Here is a 15,617-nt window from a genome sequence, read left to right as displayed (position 1 = left end):
AAAGAAAAATACTTGCCACTGCCACCCCCACAAAAGACAACTATTGGCCTTAAAATCAGGAGGGCTATCATATTTTGAAGGATGTTGTTCACTGATGATGAGAGCTGACCAGAAAGGTGTTTTATCATCACAGAAAAACTTTCAAGATTTCAAAGATTTTCCTGCCCTGAACCACGACAAAAAATCTCAAAAATTTTTGCAAGCTAATAATCCGATTCTTTTAAAAATCCATGTCCATTTAAAAGTTTCAAAGTTTAAATCTTTTTAATTATAATTAGATTAAATTTTAAAGCACAGTTGTTTCCAAAAACAAAAAGAATGATTCTTTTCAAAGAAATGGGATACTTATAATTTCAGAACTCTCTTCGTTTCCCCAGAACAGTTTTTAACTGAGAAAGTTACTGAAACTGACCGTTCCCCACAAACAGTTTTGGTTTCAATTGGCACCATGCAACACAACAAATTTATTGAAAAATTCCATTCTAGCTCAACTGATGACACCAACATCTAAAGCAGAGGAAAGCAATAATTGTCTATATGGCTGTGTCTACACTGCCCCTCCCTTTTTGGAAGGGCATGTAAATATAGAGAATCAAAAATGCTAATGAGGCACTGGTATGAATATTCATCACCTCATTTGCATAATGGCAGCCAATCGCAGCATTGAAAGTGCTGTTTTCAAAATGAAACTGGTTGTGTAGATGGGGTTCCTTTGAAAGGAAGCCCTGCTTTTGAAAGCACTCTTATTCTTAATTTTTTTCAGGAAGAAGGTTCCTTTCCAAAGCGGGGCTTCCTTTCAAAGGAACCCTGTCTACACAGCTAGTCTGTATTTTGAAAACAGCACTTTCAAGGCAGTGAGTGACTGCCATTATGCAAATAAGGCACTGAATATTCATATCAACACCTCATGTGCATTCTTGATCCACTAAATGTGCATGCCCCTTCCGAAAGGGAGGGACAGTGTAGACACAGCCTATATGTTTTAATATCTACTGAAAATCTCCCCAAAAGGCAGAAAAGGTAGTTAGGTGCCCAATTCCAATTGAAAATAAAGGGGACTGGGGCAAGATTCCAGTTTGTAAAATATGTCCTCACATAGATAAAAATACCAAGATTCTAACAATCAGTATTCCAGTTTCAAGGTGTCATTGCATACAGGGGATTGTCAACTTTGGATGATCTGTGCTGTAGCTACAAGCTGAGCCAATCACAGACCTTTATGGGGGAGAGGTGGTGCAGGAAGAAGTAAAACACTGAAATATTCAGTAAGCTCTCTCAAAGTGTTTCTATTTTTAAAGAAAAAATGTAAAATCCAATTTTCCCTCTTAGTGCACTTTACTCTTCCAAATGCGCATACAAAAGCAAGGGTTTTTTTTACTGAATACCATCAGCATTTCAGCCAGTTATATTATATAATCCACAGTGGGTTTGCCTGGCCAAAAGTGATAGACTTCCATTGCAGGGCTATTTTAAGACACTGCATAAAGTGATGTCTACTGTTTGATTCTCAAGCAGAACTTCATAAATCATTGCACTGATAAACTTCTTTGCGGCTGTTATGTCTGCACAGTGAGATTCAGTTTTTCATGCTGATATTTCTACTATTCATGTACTACTACTATACCTTAACCCACAGAAAAAGCTTTACAGCATACATTGCCTTTAAAGAGAAATAGAAGATGCCACTAGATACAGTCAAAGTGTTAGATGATGGAAGAAAGCTTTTACTATTAAAGAACAGAATCAGCTGTAATGTTCTTACCTCAGAATTGTTGAGATGGCATTTGTGAGTTCCTGAAAACCATCCCTCACTTGAGCATTGGTCAATGTCCACCTTCTGCAGATTTATGTCAACTTTAACAACGCCTCTGAAACAAGAAAGCTGCATTTAATACAGGAACTTCACAGCAACTGGTTGTAACTGGTATATATGTGAATTGTTTGCATGTACAGATCACAAAGCACAATTACACCTTTACTATATTTGGCACAAAATGTTTAATCTAAATACTGCATTTGGTAAGTGACCTGAAAACAGATGATCTGTTGCTGAGGTAACACCTGCAGAGAGATCCTCTGTAATGTCAGAGCTCCCTGACATGAACCACCATGAAACCAGAGGTCATATTAATTACCTTAGATCTAAAGCAATTGGCAAAGTTAAAGTGATAGGTAAGACAAGTTATGTACTCAGGTAATTTGAGACTAGCATAGAGGGGATGCTCTTGTGGGGGGGAGGGGAAGAGATAGCTTTAGTTTTCAGGTAACATAATAAACAGTACACAATTGCTAGCCATATTATTCTAAGACTAGCACTCTTCCAAATGAGACAGGTACACCTATTGTCTACTCTAGAGGGCATTGTGGGGGATGCTGTAGCACCCCCGGTCTTGAACTAGTTTCCATTATATACAGGACTTTCAGTTGGGTTCAACAGCTCTCAGAACCCCCACCCTAAAAATTGTTCCGGCACCTCTGCTAGAGAGAGCTAATTACCAAGGTAACAAGACCCAAATCCTACTCCTGTTGAAGTCTACAGAGAAAGCTCCCGCTGATATCCAAATAGCTCAATAAATCCTTAAGAGAGCAAACAAAGCATGTCCTTTGGAAAGCATCCTTCTGCTTCGTTGCAAATTGTTTTTATTTTCCAGTACACACAGCAGTTTAGACACAGGCCTGATTTGTCATTTGATTTACTCACCTCATTTTGCTACCATTTCAATTTCCCATTCTGCATCATGTGACTTCTGTTATGTTTCACTGATTGACTGAGCAGTGACTTTGCCAATGCTACCTCCCATGTCTCCCACTTTGCACCTTCACATCTGTCCCCAGCCCTGTCCCACTATCACCAGTATGTTCCTTTGATCCATCTGACGACTGACTCTAACCTGCCTCCTCTCTCCCCAGCTCAGGCAACACATACCAATAAAGAGAGCTAGCCAAAAATGGGGCAGCATTTGGCAAAAAGTTTGAAATTTCAAAGTCATTTCCCTCCAAAGTGAGTTATCTTAATTCATCCCCTGCCTTGGTCTTCTGGGAGAAGGCAGCTCCCCTATAGTGGGGTCCCCAAGTGTGGATTTCTCATTTCTCCCACATGTGGAGAACACATTTTCGGCGATTTTGTCCAAGTCCCCTGACCTCCAGTCTCTTTTTACCATTATCCTCAGAAGGATGGGATTCCCCTGACCCCCTTCCAGGAACAGGCAAATCTCTGCCAATGAGGCCAGGACTCCCCTACCCAGCCCCCACACAAAACCTGTGCAGTAGCCCCCTGAACCTGACATCAAGACTCTGAAGGGGATCATGGTCAAATAGTTACAATGCTTACAGATCCAGACGAACGCGGCTACCCCTCTGATAATGTTCACAAGGAAACCAAGAGTCCTGATTCTGAGTCCTTTCTGAATCAAACAGCACAAACATGTCAGTTAACCTTGCACTGCCCCACTTGTGTCCTTTACATCACAGAAGTTCTGTGAGGAAAAATATATGAAGAAAAGATGGTGAGGTTACCAGAAACTATAGTGATACAGGTTTATATGTTCCTTAGATTTACAGAAGCCAGTGGCCCAGACTAGGATTCTGTCTCTAAATCCAACATCCCATTGGAATGCCCAGATATCAGCTTCCTAACCACCAGATGTGTGGCCCTTCGCCCATCCCCCATAAACCTTCTGGTTCTAAAGCACCAGTACAACACAATCCTGCTGCACTGCACCTCAGTGACCCCAAACACATAGCCCTTTGCTATACATTATGGAGCATCTTTAGGGCCAGACTGTCTGTTGCCACGTATTTTGTATATTAATTTACACGAGCATAAAGCAAGGATACAATGCCACCACTCTGACTTAACAATATTTTACATCCTCTTTACAGTGATGTAAATGATTTCACAAAGTGAAGGACAACAGAGAATCATCTCCTTGGTGTCTAGGAAATTCAAAAGCATGTTTCTAGTGTATACACCAAAGAAATGAGCAAGCACTCTCTGCAGAATTATACTTATGTGCCAGAAACTTAAAAGCTTTCCTCATCAAAAGTTTCTCCCACAATATTAGCATATTTCTTCCACTGATGGCAAACTGATCCAATTTCCAGTTAATCACACTGCATTACAAGCACCTCAGAAGGGACAGTGTGAAAAGCACAAAAAGAGTTTAAAGTGAAGCTGCCTAGCTCTTAAAAAGAGAGAAAATAAGAGTTTTCTCCTTTTCCCCTAGAACAGTCAGTGGAATGAGTTACTTCTGAAGACATTTATGGTTATCTTCAGAGGCTACATATTTGTTATTAGCATTTGACTATTTACCATGTGTTTAATTATAGAGATTTTAGAGCAGTGTTTTCCTAAGTGCTATTGGCTACGTCTACACGTGCCCCAAACTTCGAAATGGCCACGCAAATGGCCATTTCGAAGTTTACTAATGAAACGGTGAAATGCATATTCAGCACTTCATTAGCATGCGGGCGGCTGCAGCACGTCGAAATTGACACGCCTCGCCGCTGCGCAGCTCGTCCAGACTGGGCTCCTTTTCGAAAGGATTTGCTATCTTGAGCCAACTGATCAAGCCACAACTATCAACAATATGATAATAAAACTTTGCTTGTTGACATAGCATCACCCAGGCTGGCAGAGCAGCTTAGCTGAATCCAAGTTACAACCACAGTGATAAGTTAATAATAATATTAATGGCAATTGTAGACCATCTGGCAAGCAAGTGTATTTTGTGCACTGAAAGTTAATCTCCTTATTACTATGAATATTGTCTTCTATCTTTGTTTTACAATGCTGACACAAAATACTGCTTCAAGATTAGAAGGTAATATTTCACATTTTGGATTTCCACAGACAAGAAATTATTACTTAGAATTATGTATAATGGAGAGTGGTCGAAGAATGATGTCATCAAGGACTTTCCATCAGGTCAGAAGGCTCCATTTAAGAGGCTTTCATGTCTGCCGTAATTTCCAGCACCACTGTTTGCTGACATTCAATCTGCTTCCAAATCAGTGCAAGTAATTAATTTAAACTTGTTTTTTTTTCCAGCATACTTGTCATCCTGGAATTTCAGTAGTTGTTATACTTCATTGTAACAATGAGTTACAAACTTTTGCATCTGCAGGAAAAATTTTTACACTAGTGCAGGTAAAATTGAAAAAAACTTATTTCCCTCTCACAGTACTGCTTACAAGTAGAGCTGCCCAGAAGTACAGTAAACCCTTGAGTTACACAGGGGTTGCGTTTCAGCAACACCCGCGTAACTCAAATTTTCGTGCAAGTCGAGGGGAGACAGGAATCAGGCTGAAACCTGGTTCCCAGCTCCCCTAGTCTTGCAGGAGCCAGGATAAGCATGGCTTTATGTGAGGACTGAAATGTGGAAGAGTTGAATCACATTTGTGAGGGTTATTTTGGTAAGAATGTTTGGAAGAGTAACAAGGAGGCCTGTGGCATCTTAAAGACTGACAGAAACCTGGTTTTGCCCAAATTAATCTGCTAGTCTTTAGGGTGCCATGGGATTCCTTGTTGATTTTGCAGATACAGACTAATGCAGCTACCCCTTTAATGTTTGGTAGGAAGACTAGGAAAAAACTGCACTTTGGGGCAAAATCCTATTATTTCTCCTTCCTTCCCCATCATCAGTGAAGCTTTGACAGTTTATACCAACTAAGGATCTGCCCCTTGATCTTTACCACTTTTTGGTCCCTTAGTTTACAGTTTCAACTTGCGGGCACAGAAGTCTCCACACGCAAGGCTATCCCTGACAGCAGAATTCAGCCAAGTAATAATTTAAGCTAGAGAGACTATTTAAGCAGTTCTTTTGATTTAATTACAGGGAAACCCCCAGATATGCAGCGATGCATGTTGTAGATCTGGAGCCCTATGTTGTCAAAGTGGTTGGGGATTCTAATCTTTTTTCAGACATAACTTCTCCACACTTGTGATACTTTTCCAAAGGCCCATTGGGATTTCCTTCACAGTTGAATCCTAATTCATGTGACCACAGTGCTATAACCTGTCACCTGATCAAAGTTACATTAGTGAAAAGCAGTAGTAGTAGTAGTAGCATCCTTCAGTCTACGTAGACTATGGATTGCGCCCTTCGTAGTTCCGTTTGGCATCCTCATTTGCAGCATCGGCTGTGACTGTGAAGACCCACATGAGAGTGACAGTCCTTGCTGCATCTGTTGCATATGTAATGGGTGTCTGGCAGGTCCTTGCTGTGCTTTCTGTGGGCTCGCTTCTCCTTTGTTTGCTGTCTGATCCTCAACTCACCCTTCTGAAGGCCCTTGTATAGTTCCTGCCTCCATCTGCTGTGATCGTCTGCCAGCTCCTCCCAGCTGTCTGGCTTGATGTCTGCTTCCCTGAGGTCTCTCTTGCAAACATCTTTGTAGTGCAGCTGGGGGAATCCGGGAGGTCTTTTGCCAGAGGCCAGCTTGCCATACAGGATGTCTTTTGGGATCCTTCCATCATTCATCCTGTGGACGTGGCCAAGCCAGCGGAGCCGACGCTGCCTGAGGAGGGTGTGCATGGATGGGATTCCAGCTTGCTCGAGGACAGCGGTGTTGGTCACTCTGTCCTTCCATGATATTCCAAGGATGCGCCTGAGGCAGCGCAAGTGGAAGATGTTCAGCCTCTTTTCCTGGCGCGCGTACAGGGTCCAAGTCTCGCTGCCGTAAAGGAGGGTGCTGAGGATGCAGGCTCTGTAGACTTGCATTTTGATGTGAGTGTACAGCTTGTTGTTATTCCACACTCTCTCGCTGAGTCTGGACAGATTTGTGGCTGCTTTACCGATCCTCCTATTTAGCTCAGTCTCCAAGGACAGGGTGTCAGTGAGAGTGGACCCGAGGTAAACAAACTCATGGACTACCTCTAACGCATAGTTGTCAATGCTGAGTGATGGAGAATCAGCAACGTCCTGAGCAAGTACATTTGTCTTCTTTAGGCTGATGGAGAGCCCAAAGTCCTTGCATGCTTTGGAGAACCGATCCAGCAGCTTCTGAAGCTGGTCTTCTGTGTATGACACGACAGCAGAGTCATCTGTGAACAGCATGTCTCTGATGAGGACTTCCCACACCTTAGATTTAGTTTTCAGCCTTGCAAGATTAAACAGTTTCCCATCAGATCTTGTGTGCAAAAAGATGCCCTCTGTTGAAGATCCAAAGGTGTGTTTAAGGAGGAGTGCAAAGAAGATCCCGAACAATGTTGGAGCAAGGACGCATCCTTGTTTGACACCGCTCCTGATGCTGAAAGCATCCGATAATGTGCCATCGTATTGGACGGTTCCTCTCATGTCTTCGTGGAAAGACTGGATCATCTTGAGTAACCGTGGCAGACAACCTATCTTGTGGAGCAGTTTGAACAGTCCATCCCTGCTGACCAAGTCGAAGGCCTTGGTTAGGTCAATGAAGGCATTATAGAGTGGCTTCCTCTGCTCCCTGCATTTCTCCTGCAGCTGCCTCAGAGAGAAGACCATGTTGACGGTAGATCTCTCTGCGCGGAATCCGCACTGTGATTCGGGATACACCCTCTCAGCAATCTTCTGGAGTCTGCCGAGGATGAAACGAGCGAACAGTTTACCAGTGATGCTTAGGAGGGAGATTCCACAGTAATAGTTGCAGTCGTTTCTGTCTCCTTTGTTCTTATACAAGGTTATGATGTTAGCATCGCACATGTCCTGTGGAACCTCTCCCTCTCTCCAGCACAGGCACAGTAGCTCATGTAGGAGTTCCAGGAGAGTGTCTGTGGCACACTTGATTACCTCTGTTGGTATACCGACCTGGCCCAGGGCCTTACCTACTGCAATGTTGTCAATGGCTTTCTTCAGTTCATCCACAGTTGGTTCCTGATCCAGTTCATCCATTACTGGTAGGAGTTTGACAGCATCAAGGGCTGAGTCGGCCACAATGTTCTCGCGTGAGTACAGCTTGGAGTAGTGCTCAACCCAGCGCTCCATCTGTTTGGCTTTGTCAGTGATGACAACACCAGATTTGGATTTCAGAGGTGCCATCTTGTTTTGGGTGGGTCCTAATGCCTTCTTGATGCTCTCATACATTCCCCTGAGGTTACCAAAGTCAGCACTGGTCTGGATGCTGCTGCATAGCTTGAGCCAGTAGTTGTTGGCACAGTGCCTGGCCGTCTGCTGTACTGTTTTTCTGGCTGCTCTGAGCGCTTGCAGGGTATTCTGGCTCGATGAACGTTTGTACTCCAGGAGTGCAGCGCACTTTTTTCGATGGCTGGAATCATCTCATTGGAGTTAGCTTCAAACCAGTCATTTGTGTTTCTAGCTCTTCTTCCAAACACCGACAAGGCTGTGTTGTACATTGTATCCCTCAGATGCTGCCATCTGGATGTCACATCGGCACCCCCAAGGTTGCTGCACAGATTCTCCTCAAGTGTCGCTCTGAACTTTTCAGCTTTCTCTGAGTTAGCCATCTTTCTGGCATCGATGCGGGGCGTTCCAGTTGGTTTAGAGCAGTGCAGCTTCTTGGGAATCACCTTGAGTTTGGAGCAAACTAACGAGTGATCTGTATCACAGTCAGCACTATGATAGCTGCGTGTCAGAAGGACGTTTTTGAGGTTATCAGGTCTAGCGATGACCATGTCTAGTTGATGCCAGTGTTTTGAGCGTGGGTGTCTCCATGACACTCTGTGCTGTGGCTTGGTTTGGAAAAATGTGTTTGTGATGCACAGATTGTGGTACGTGCAAAGTTCAAGAAGACGCTGACCATTTTCACTCATTTTTCCGACACCGAAGTGGCCTAAGCAGGAAGGCCACGAGTCACGATTGGCTCCAACTCTCGCACTGAAGTCACCCAGAATGTACAGTTGTTTGCGAGCAGATATTTGCGCTATGGCAGCACTAAGCACGTCATCAAACTTGTCTTTTACTTCCAGTGCGGCGTACAGGTTTGGGGCGTAAGCGCTGATCAGGTGGACACGACCAGCGCGAGTTTGAAGTATGACCTGAAGGAGTTTTTCTGATCCACCCTTGACTAATTCCACCATTTGTAGAAGGGTGTTTCTGATGGCGAAGCCAACACCATGCTCTCTGGGTTCTTCTCGGGCTTTACCCTGCCAGAAAAAGGTGTAGTCCTTTTCCTTTAGAGATCCCGAATCTGCGAGATGTGTCTCTTGCAGAGCAGCAGTGTCAACTTGGAGCCTCTTCAGTTCCTCATCGATGACAGCGGTCTTTCAGGTGTCGCTGATGTCCTGAAGATCTTCAGTCAGACCTGTCAGCATGGTCCGCACATTCCAGCAAGCAAGCTTAAAACTTTGATGGTTTCCTTTTCTTGTTGATTTTCTTATTGATTTGCCTGGTGCTCATATTTCAGGTCACTTGTCAGGCTTGGGAACCTTAAGCCTCACGCACCCAGTGAGGCAGGTGAACTGTGGCGGGACAGTACCCTATTGGCTGGGGGCTGCCCAGCTTGAGGCGGGCGGTGACTGTCCAGTGAGATGCGACAATCTCTCCCACCATCGGAGGCAACCCCTGGCGCTCGTTCTCTACGCCAGTGGAGCAATAGCCTATAACCGGTAACTGTTACCTCCCGTGTTGGTTCAACGCTGTCAGCGATGCTGGAGTACCTCTCCAGGCGCGAGCTTGGGCGATTATTGCGACCCTGGGCTGCCCAGACGCCAGTGTTCCCCTCTCGGCTTTACTGATATAGTCCAAAGGAGAGGATAACCTCTACGTCTGGTACCAGCTCAGCTGCAGGAGTTGCCGGGTCAATGCCAGAAGTTGGCACAGAACCGCCTTAGGACTCCCCTCCAGATTTTCTGTCAGGGTTTACTCCCTTAACCTTGCTCCTTTCCAGGATAACCCACAAGGCAGTGGGGTATGGAGAACGTGGGTATGGTCCCACTACCTCTTGCACCTCCCTGGCACCACATGTCCCCAAAGCTCCCCGTGACGACCTCCTCGTTTCCCCAGGACCCTCCACCCCACCCCTCTGCCTCTCATCGGCTACCATCACCCCCAGATCTTCCCTCCCTGTCCCCTTTTCCCCCCATCCACTCCCATGTCTCCCGACTTCACCACGCTGCCCTCTATCAGTTCTCGTTGCCCCCAGGTCCCCCTTCCCCTGGCCTCTCTGCACCTGGCCACAAGCTGCTGCAGTCCCACATCCTCCAGGAAGACGCCGATCTCGCAGCCCAGCCGCACCCTGGGTCCCAGCCAAAGCTACCAACTCTTCATCTGGCTACGGCTGTCCCTGGAGCCCCACAGATCTGGTGTGGCGCATGCATGCAGGGAGCGCAGGACTGGGCCTGGAAGCCATGCAATCTGAGCCAGCACACCGCAAGCAGCCTCCTCACAGCCGTACCAGACGCCCCCAAACCACTTGCCCACCACTGACATCCCTCGATCTCGCCCCCCTGCTCCTCATGCTGCAGCTGGTCCCTTAGCTCCCTCTAAGCTCCCCCTCCTTCCCCAGGAGAGCCCCTCTCAAAAGTCCCTCCTGTTAGCAAGCACCCTGTTCAGGGAGCACGCGACCGGGTGCTTGCTAGCGGGGCTTTAAAGCTCTGGCCTACCTGAGAGAGCCCCTCCCTCTGACTACCGCTCAGCCAATCAGCACGCAGCCTGAGCACATGGCCTTTCAAACAAACAAACAAACAAACAGACAGCTCAGCCCTAGACAAACCCAGGCCCAGAACCCCCAAACTCAGGCACCCACACACTCCAGAGAGCCACTTACCCAAAGGTGCTGTAGTTTGCCCCCTCCTTCCCCAGGAGAGTCCCTCTCAAAACTCCCTCCTGTTCGCAAGCACCCTGTTCGCATGCTCCCTGGTCGCTTGCCAGTGGGGCTTTAGAGCTCTGGCCTACCTGAGAGAGCCCGTCCCTCTGACTACCGCTCAGCCAATCAGCACGCAGTCTGAGCACATGGCCAGCCTGAGCACATGGCCTTTCAAACAAACAAACAAACAGACAGACAGCTCAGCACTCCAAACACCAAATAAACAGACAAACCCAGGCTCAGAACCCCCAAACCCAGGCACCCACACACTCCAGAGAGCCGCTTATCCAAAGGTGCTGTAGTTTGCCCCCTCCTTCCCCAGGACAGACCCTCTCAAAACTCCCTCCTGTTAGCAACCACCCTGTTCGCATGCTCCCTGGTCACTTGCCAGTGGGGCAAAAGTGGTACTCCTATGAAAATGTATGTTAAAAACAGCAATAGTGCTATGGCTAAGATCTGAGAAAAATCTGTCTTGGTATTACTGAAAACTGAACTGCAGTGGGGGAAATATTAAAATCCTATTCTATGCCACACATACAGTTACCTAACACTTATAAACCTAAGTCTTATTCATAATCTATGTGACTTAGGCACCTACATCACTTGGGCACAATTGTAAACTTTATACTTACATTTTTAGAATGTAAGTGGTAATTTTAGATGACCAGCTAGAGATACCTTGAAGGGGCCTAATTTTCAGAAAGTGGTGTGTACTCAAGATCCTTTTAGGCGTCTCAAGTTGGGCAACCAAATATTGATACCCAAAATCATTAGTCACTCTGAAAATCTTCACCAAACTAATTAATGTATATGTGTGTATATGCACGTGTCTGTGTACACACACACACATCTCCAAGAATGCAGGAATTTGCAGAGTAGTCGAGCTGCACCCTCTGTGGGAATTTAAACAGTTCTTCCACACCACATGGTAGGAGGGATGTATGGATGGCAGTTGGGAGCCTGAGCCTCGTACTAAGTGGCAGGAATGGCCTCTAGGAAGAGGTCTGGAATTAAGGAATGACATCTTCCCAACCCTTAACAGTCCAGCTTTCAAGCTTGTCTTTGGCTGGGAGAAGTACTGTAATGTTTGTGTTTGACCCTTTACCTTGATTTCTCTGTTTTCTATTATAGCACACAACATAAGTGTTTATACTCCATAGTTACACAAAATCATTTTATGTTTAGAATGGGCAGGTTTGGAGGCCAGTCTAACATCTTTCAAAGGAAATATATATTTCATGCTTGAAGTCTTTACAAAGAATGAAAATGACCTAGAGAGCTCTTCCAATTTCCTTTATAAAAGGTTGTGTTCTGCTTATATGTTCCCATGTAGCTCTAACTTCCTCGGAGTTTCACTAATTCTTTGGCTTTTCTCAAATCTTCTAGAGAAAGAGGCTTATGTAGGTTATATGGGTAGAGCATAAGCAGAACTGATTACAAGGATTTTTTATTGATATGTTTGACACCTCATCATTTGTCCTCTGCTCTTGTGTATTTAATTTTCTATAGGTAAGTATTAGATAAACTCAGCATTCTTGTTCAAGTGAGACGACCTCCTCGACAGAACAGATTCCTAAAATCTCAGAGATGGGAGGAAGAATATATTTGTCACTGTTTAAATGTTTGCCAAATACAATAAACCCTCAAGATACGCACAACTAAGTTGCACATGTCTCAGGTTAATGTCACTGCTGCCCCTGACAGGAAAGGGAAACTGCTCCTGTCAGGGGCAGCAGTCTGACTCTTGCCACCCCTGACAGGATTGGCTTCCTGCTCCTGTCAGGGGTGGCAGCCAGGAGTGAGGCTGCCGCACCTGACAGGAGCAGTTTTCCAGTCCCTGGAGTGGCAGAGAACTGGGAACCAGGCAGAAGCCTGGCTCCTGGTGCGCCTCCGCTTGCAGAGCCAGGAAACTGAGCAGGGCAGCAGCCCTGGTTAGTTCCCTGGCTCCAAGGAGTGGAGGGAAGCCAGGAGCCAGGCTGCCTGTGGTTTCTGGCTCCCTTCCACTGGCTGGAGCTAGGAAACTGACCAAGGCAGCTGCCCTGGTCAGTTTCCCCTTTCTGCAAGAGGAGGGGAGCTGGGAACTAGGCTGCTGGTGAGTCTCCTGGGTCCTGCAAGAGGCAAGCAGTGGGGAGATGGGAAGCAGGCTGCTCCCTGGTTCCCAGTTCCCTGCCACTCTGGGAACCAGGAAACTGACCAGTCCTGGTGCCACAGGCCTCCTCGTTAATCTTCCAAACATTCTAACTCAAAATAACCCTCACAAATGTGCTTCAACTCTTCCACATTTTAGACCTCATGTAAAGCCACAGTTTCCTGGCTCCTGCAAGCCCAGGGGTGCTGGGAACCAGCTTCAGCCTAGTTCCTGTCTCCCCTTGACTTGCACAAAAATTTGAAGTATGTAGGGGTTCCAGAACCCCTGCATAACTCAAGGGTTTACTGTAGTTCTGGGCATCTCTGCTTGTAAGCAGTACTGTGAGAGGGAAATACAGTTTTTCAATTTTACCTTCACTACCCAAAATAACCTCCACAAATGCGCTTCAACTCTTCCACATTTTAGTTCCCATGTAAAGCCACATTGTTCCTGTGTCCTTTTCACCATTTTACAATATTTTTAGGATTATACAACTAATACATGAAGTCATGTGTATTCAGTGTGTAATCCTCCATAAACCTTAACCTATGTCTTTCCTTCATTATTTGAAATATTACAGACTGGATTGTAGAGTTTAAAGAATTAGAAACCAATTTTAAATGTGAAAAAAGAATTATGGTAAGGACTTAAGGGAAATATAAATGGCCAAATTATTTTCTTTCATTTATTCAGGATTTGTTTTGACCTACCTTTGAAATTTTTAGAAACTACTTGATCTATGTTGCATATTTAACAATCTAAGAAGCTACATAAAACATTTCTTGGGAAACTGTTTCTTGTTCATATATATGATTTTTCTCCCACGGATTTATTTGCTTTCAGTAACACACTCCAAACTTAACACCATTATACAAGGGTTAATGTGAGTTGGGTCTAATTGCTGCTGAAATGTTAATGGTGACTCAGTGACTTCCAGTGTCTTTAGAGAAGGAATGAACAGGTTTAATTATGCAGTGGGAAAAAGCTAGTGCGTTCAAGGATAAGTTTCTCACAATTAGTGATGATTACTTTTGCACCCAGATCATAAAAAAATTAATAGGGATTAGGTACCCAGATACATTTGAGTTACTGGGTCCAAAAGCCAGAAAGATAAGCATCAGAAAATAAAAAAAGATTGTACTTGGTCAGCTGAATTTAGTACTAAATTTATTCTCTGTAAATGCTCGAGCATCATTTAAAATAAATGGTCAGCCTGACAATAATGGGTACTTAAATGCCAAAAGAGTCATCTTTCAGATGCACTCTCCCAAGAGTCCGGCTTTTAAAAACAAACAAACAAACAAAAAAAAGGAAACAAAAAGAAAACTTGCAGATACTGTACCAGACTCAAAGATGCAGCAACCTGGACTGTTTGCAGTAATGGGAAAGAGTAACTGTGGCCTTACAATATTCAGGCCTCCTGTAAAATACTGATGAGTAACAGTCATGATCACTGCCCACAATTTCAGTGCATTACAACAGGTATTAACAAAAATGAGGGCTATATTCAAGAGACTGATTAGAACTGGAAAGGGAACCATTTATGGCTACGCCACTGAATACCAAACTGCACTGTAAACTTCCATGAGAGTTGTCCAACCTCCCTGTTGCCCTACTAATCAAGCACAGTTGCAGAAGCAATATACTAACCTCCATCTCCCTCTCCAAAAGCCAAATGTACACTTGGAGAGAGTAAAATACATCCACAGTAGAAAAAACATACGCACATTTCTTCACACCATGTAACTTCTGCAGTAAGGTTGCCCACGGACCAGCTAACCAGAAGGTTTCTGCACCGCAGAACATGATTCCAGGTGAATATATAATGGAGGTCTGGAAATCAGACTGAGAGGGATCCACGAGATTCATGACAAATCCTATTGCTCCACTACTCTGTGCAAGAATAACAACTACAGAGTGACCAAGTCCTAGCTCTTTCTCTACTTGCACTTTACGTGGTAAACTCCAGAGCTGTCCCATGCACACGATGGTTCGGGGCAGCTGCCCCAGATCCCAAGCTTTGAGGGTTCAGCAGTGGCCACCTCAACAGACCTATGGACAGGACCAACAGGGCCCAGGGCAGCCTGGGAGATTTTCTGGGGGGGAGGAGGGCTGGTACAGAGCAACACGAGGAATTGGGCCCCATCACACTCACCATGGGAGCTGCAGTGACCCAGCAGTCTGTTCCACACTGCCGCCCTCCTCTGCTCCCTGGTCTCAGCCCATTCCACACCACTATGCGATGCAAAGTTCAGGGGAGCAGAGGGAAGCGGCTAGAGTTGGAGCACTCTGCTTGCCAATGCCACAATGACCACTGTGAAGTGGAGCACACCAGGCTAGCAGATGAGCAGCAGAGTGGAGCAGGCTGCTGTGTTGTTCTGGCTCCCACCACTGTGGTGAATGCAAGGGGGTTTTATCTCTACTGCTGGCTTGCACTAGGCCCCTAGTATTCCCCAATGTCACACAGCTTGGTGGAGGGAGCGTCAGGGAACGGGTGAAATGGGGGCAGAAGGGGGTGGAGCAGGGAGGGAAAGAGGCAGGGAGGGCTGGTGTGGTGGCAGGAGAAATGAACTGTCTCTTCTAAAAATCTCAAAGCCAACAGAAAAGACTAAAAATATAAACAGGTTTCTAAGGAAATGGAAGGTCCAAGCCAGGTCAGGACTATTCAAGAAGTGATTATCCTAAAAGAACGGGGCTATTAAAATGTGTATCTTGTGTCACCTTTAGCTTCTCAGCTTCATTTTAATGTTGA

At 45.3% G+C, this 15,617-nt stretch overlaps 1 protein-coding gene across 1 annotated transcript in view; it reads right to left on the bottom strand.

Moving 5' to 3' along the window:
- The window catches only part of GPR158 (G protein-coupled receptor 158), a 352,985-nt gene that overhangs the window by 331,056 nt on the left and 6,312 nt on the right, over positions 1 to 15,617 (bottom strand). Inside the window, exon 2 of the mRNA XM_074986282.1 lies at positions 1,763 to 1,868. Coding sequence (XP_074842383.1) covers positions 1,763 to 1,868 — 106 coding nt within the window. The remainder of the gene's footprint in view (positions 1 to 1,762; positions 1,869 to 15,617) is intronic.

Source organism: Carettochelys insculpta, chromosome 2 (genome assembly GCF_033958435.1).
Source record: "Carettochelys insculpta isolate YL-2023 chromosome 2, ASM3395843v1, whole genome shotgun sequence".
Lineage (NCBI taxonomy): Eukaryota > Metazoa > Chordata > Testudines > Carettochelyidae > Carettochelys > Carettochelys insculpta.
Note: the sequence above shows the minus strand (reverse complement) of the source record. Positions and strands in the feature narration are given on the sequence as shown.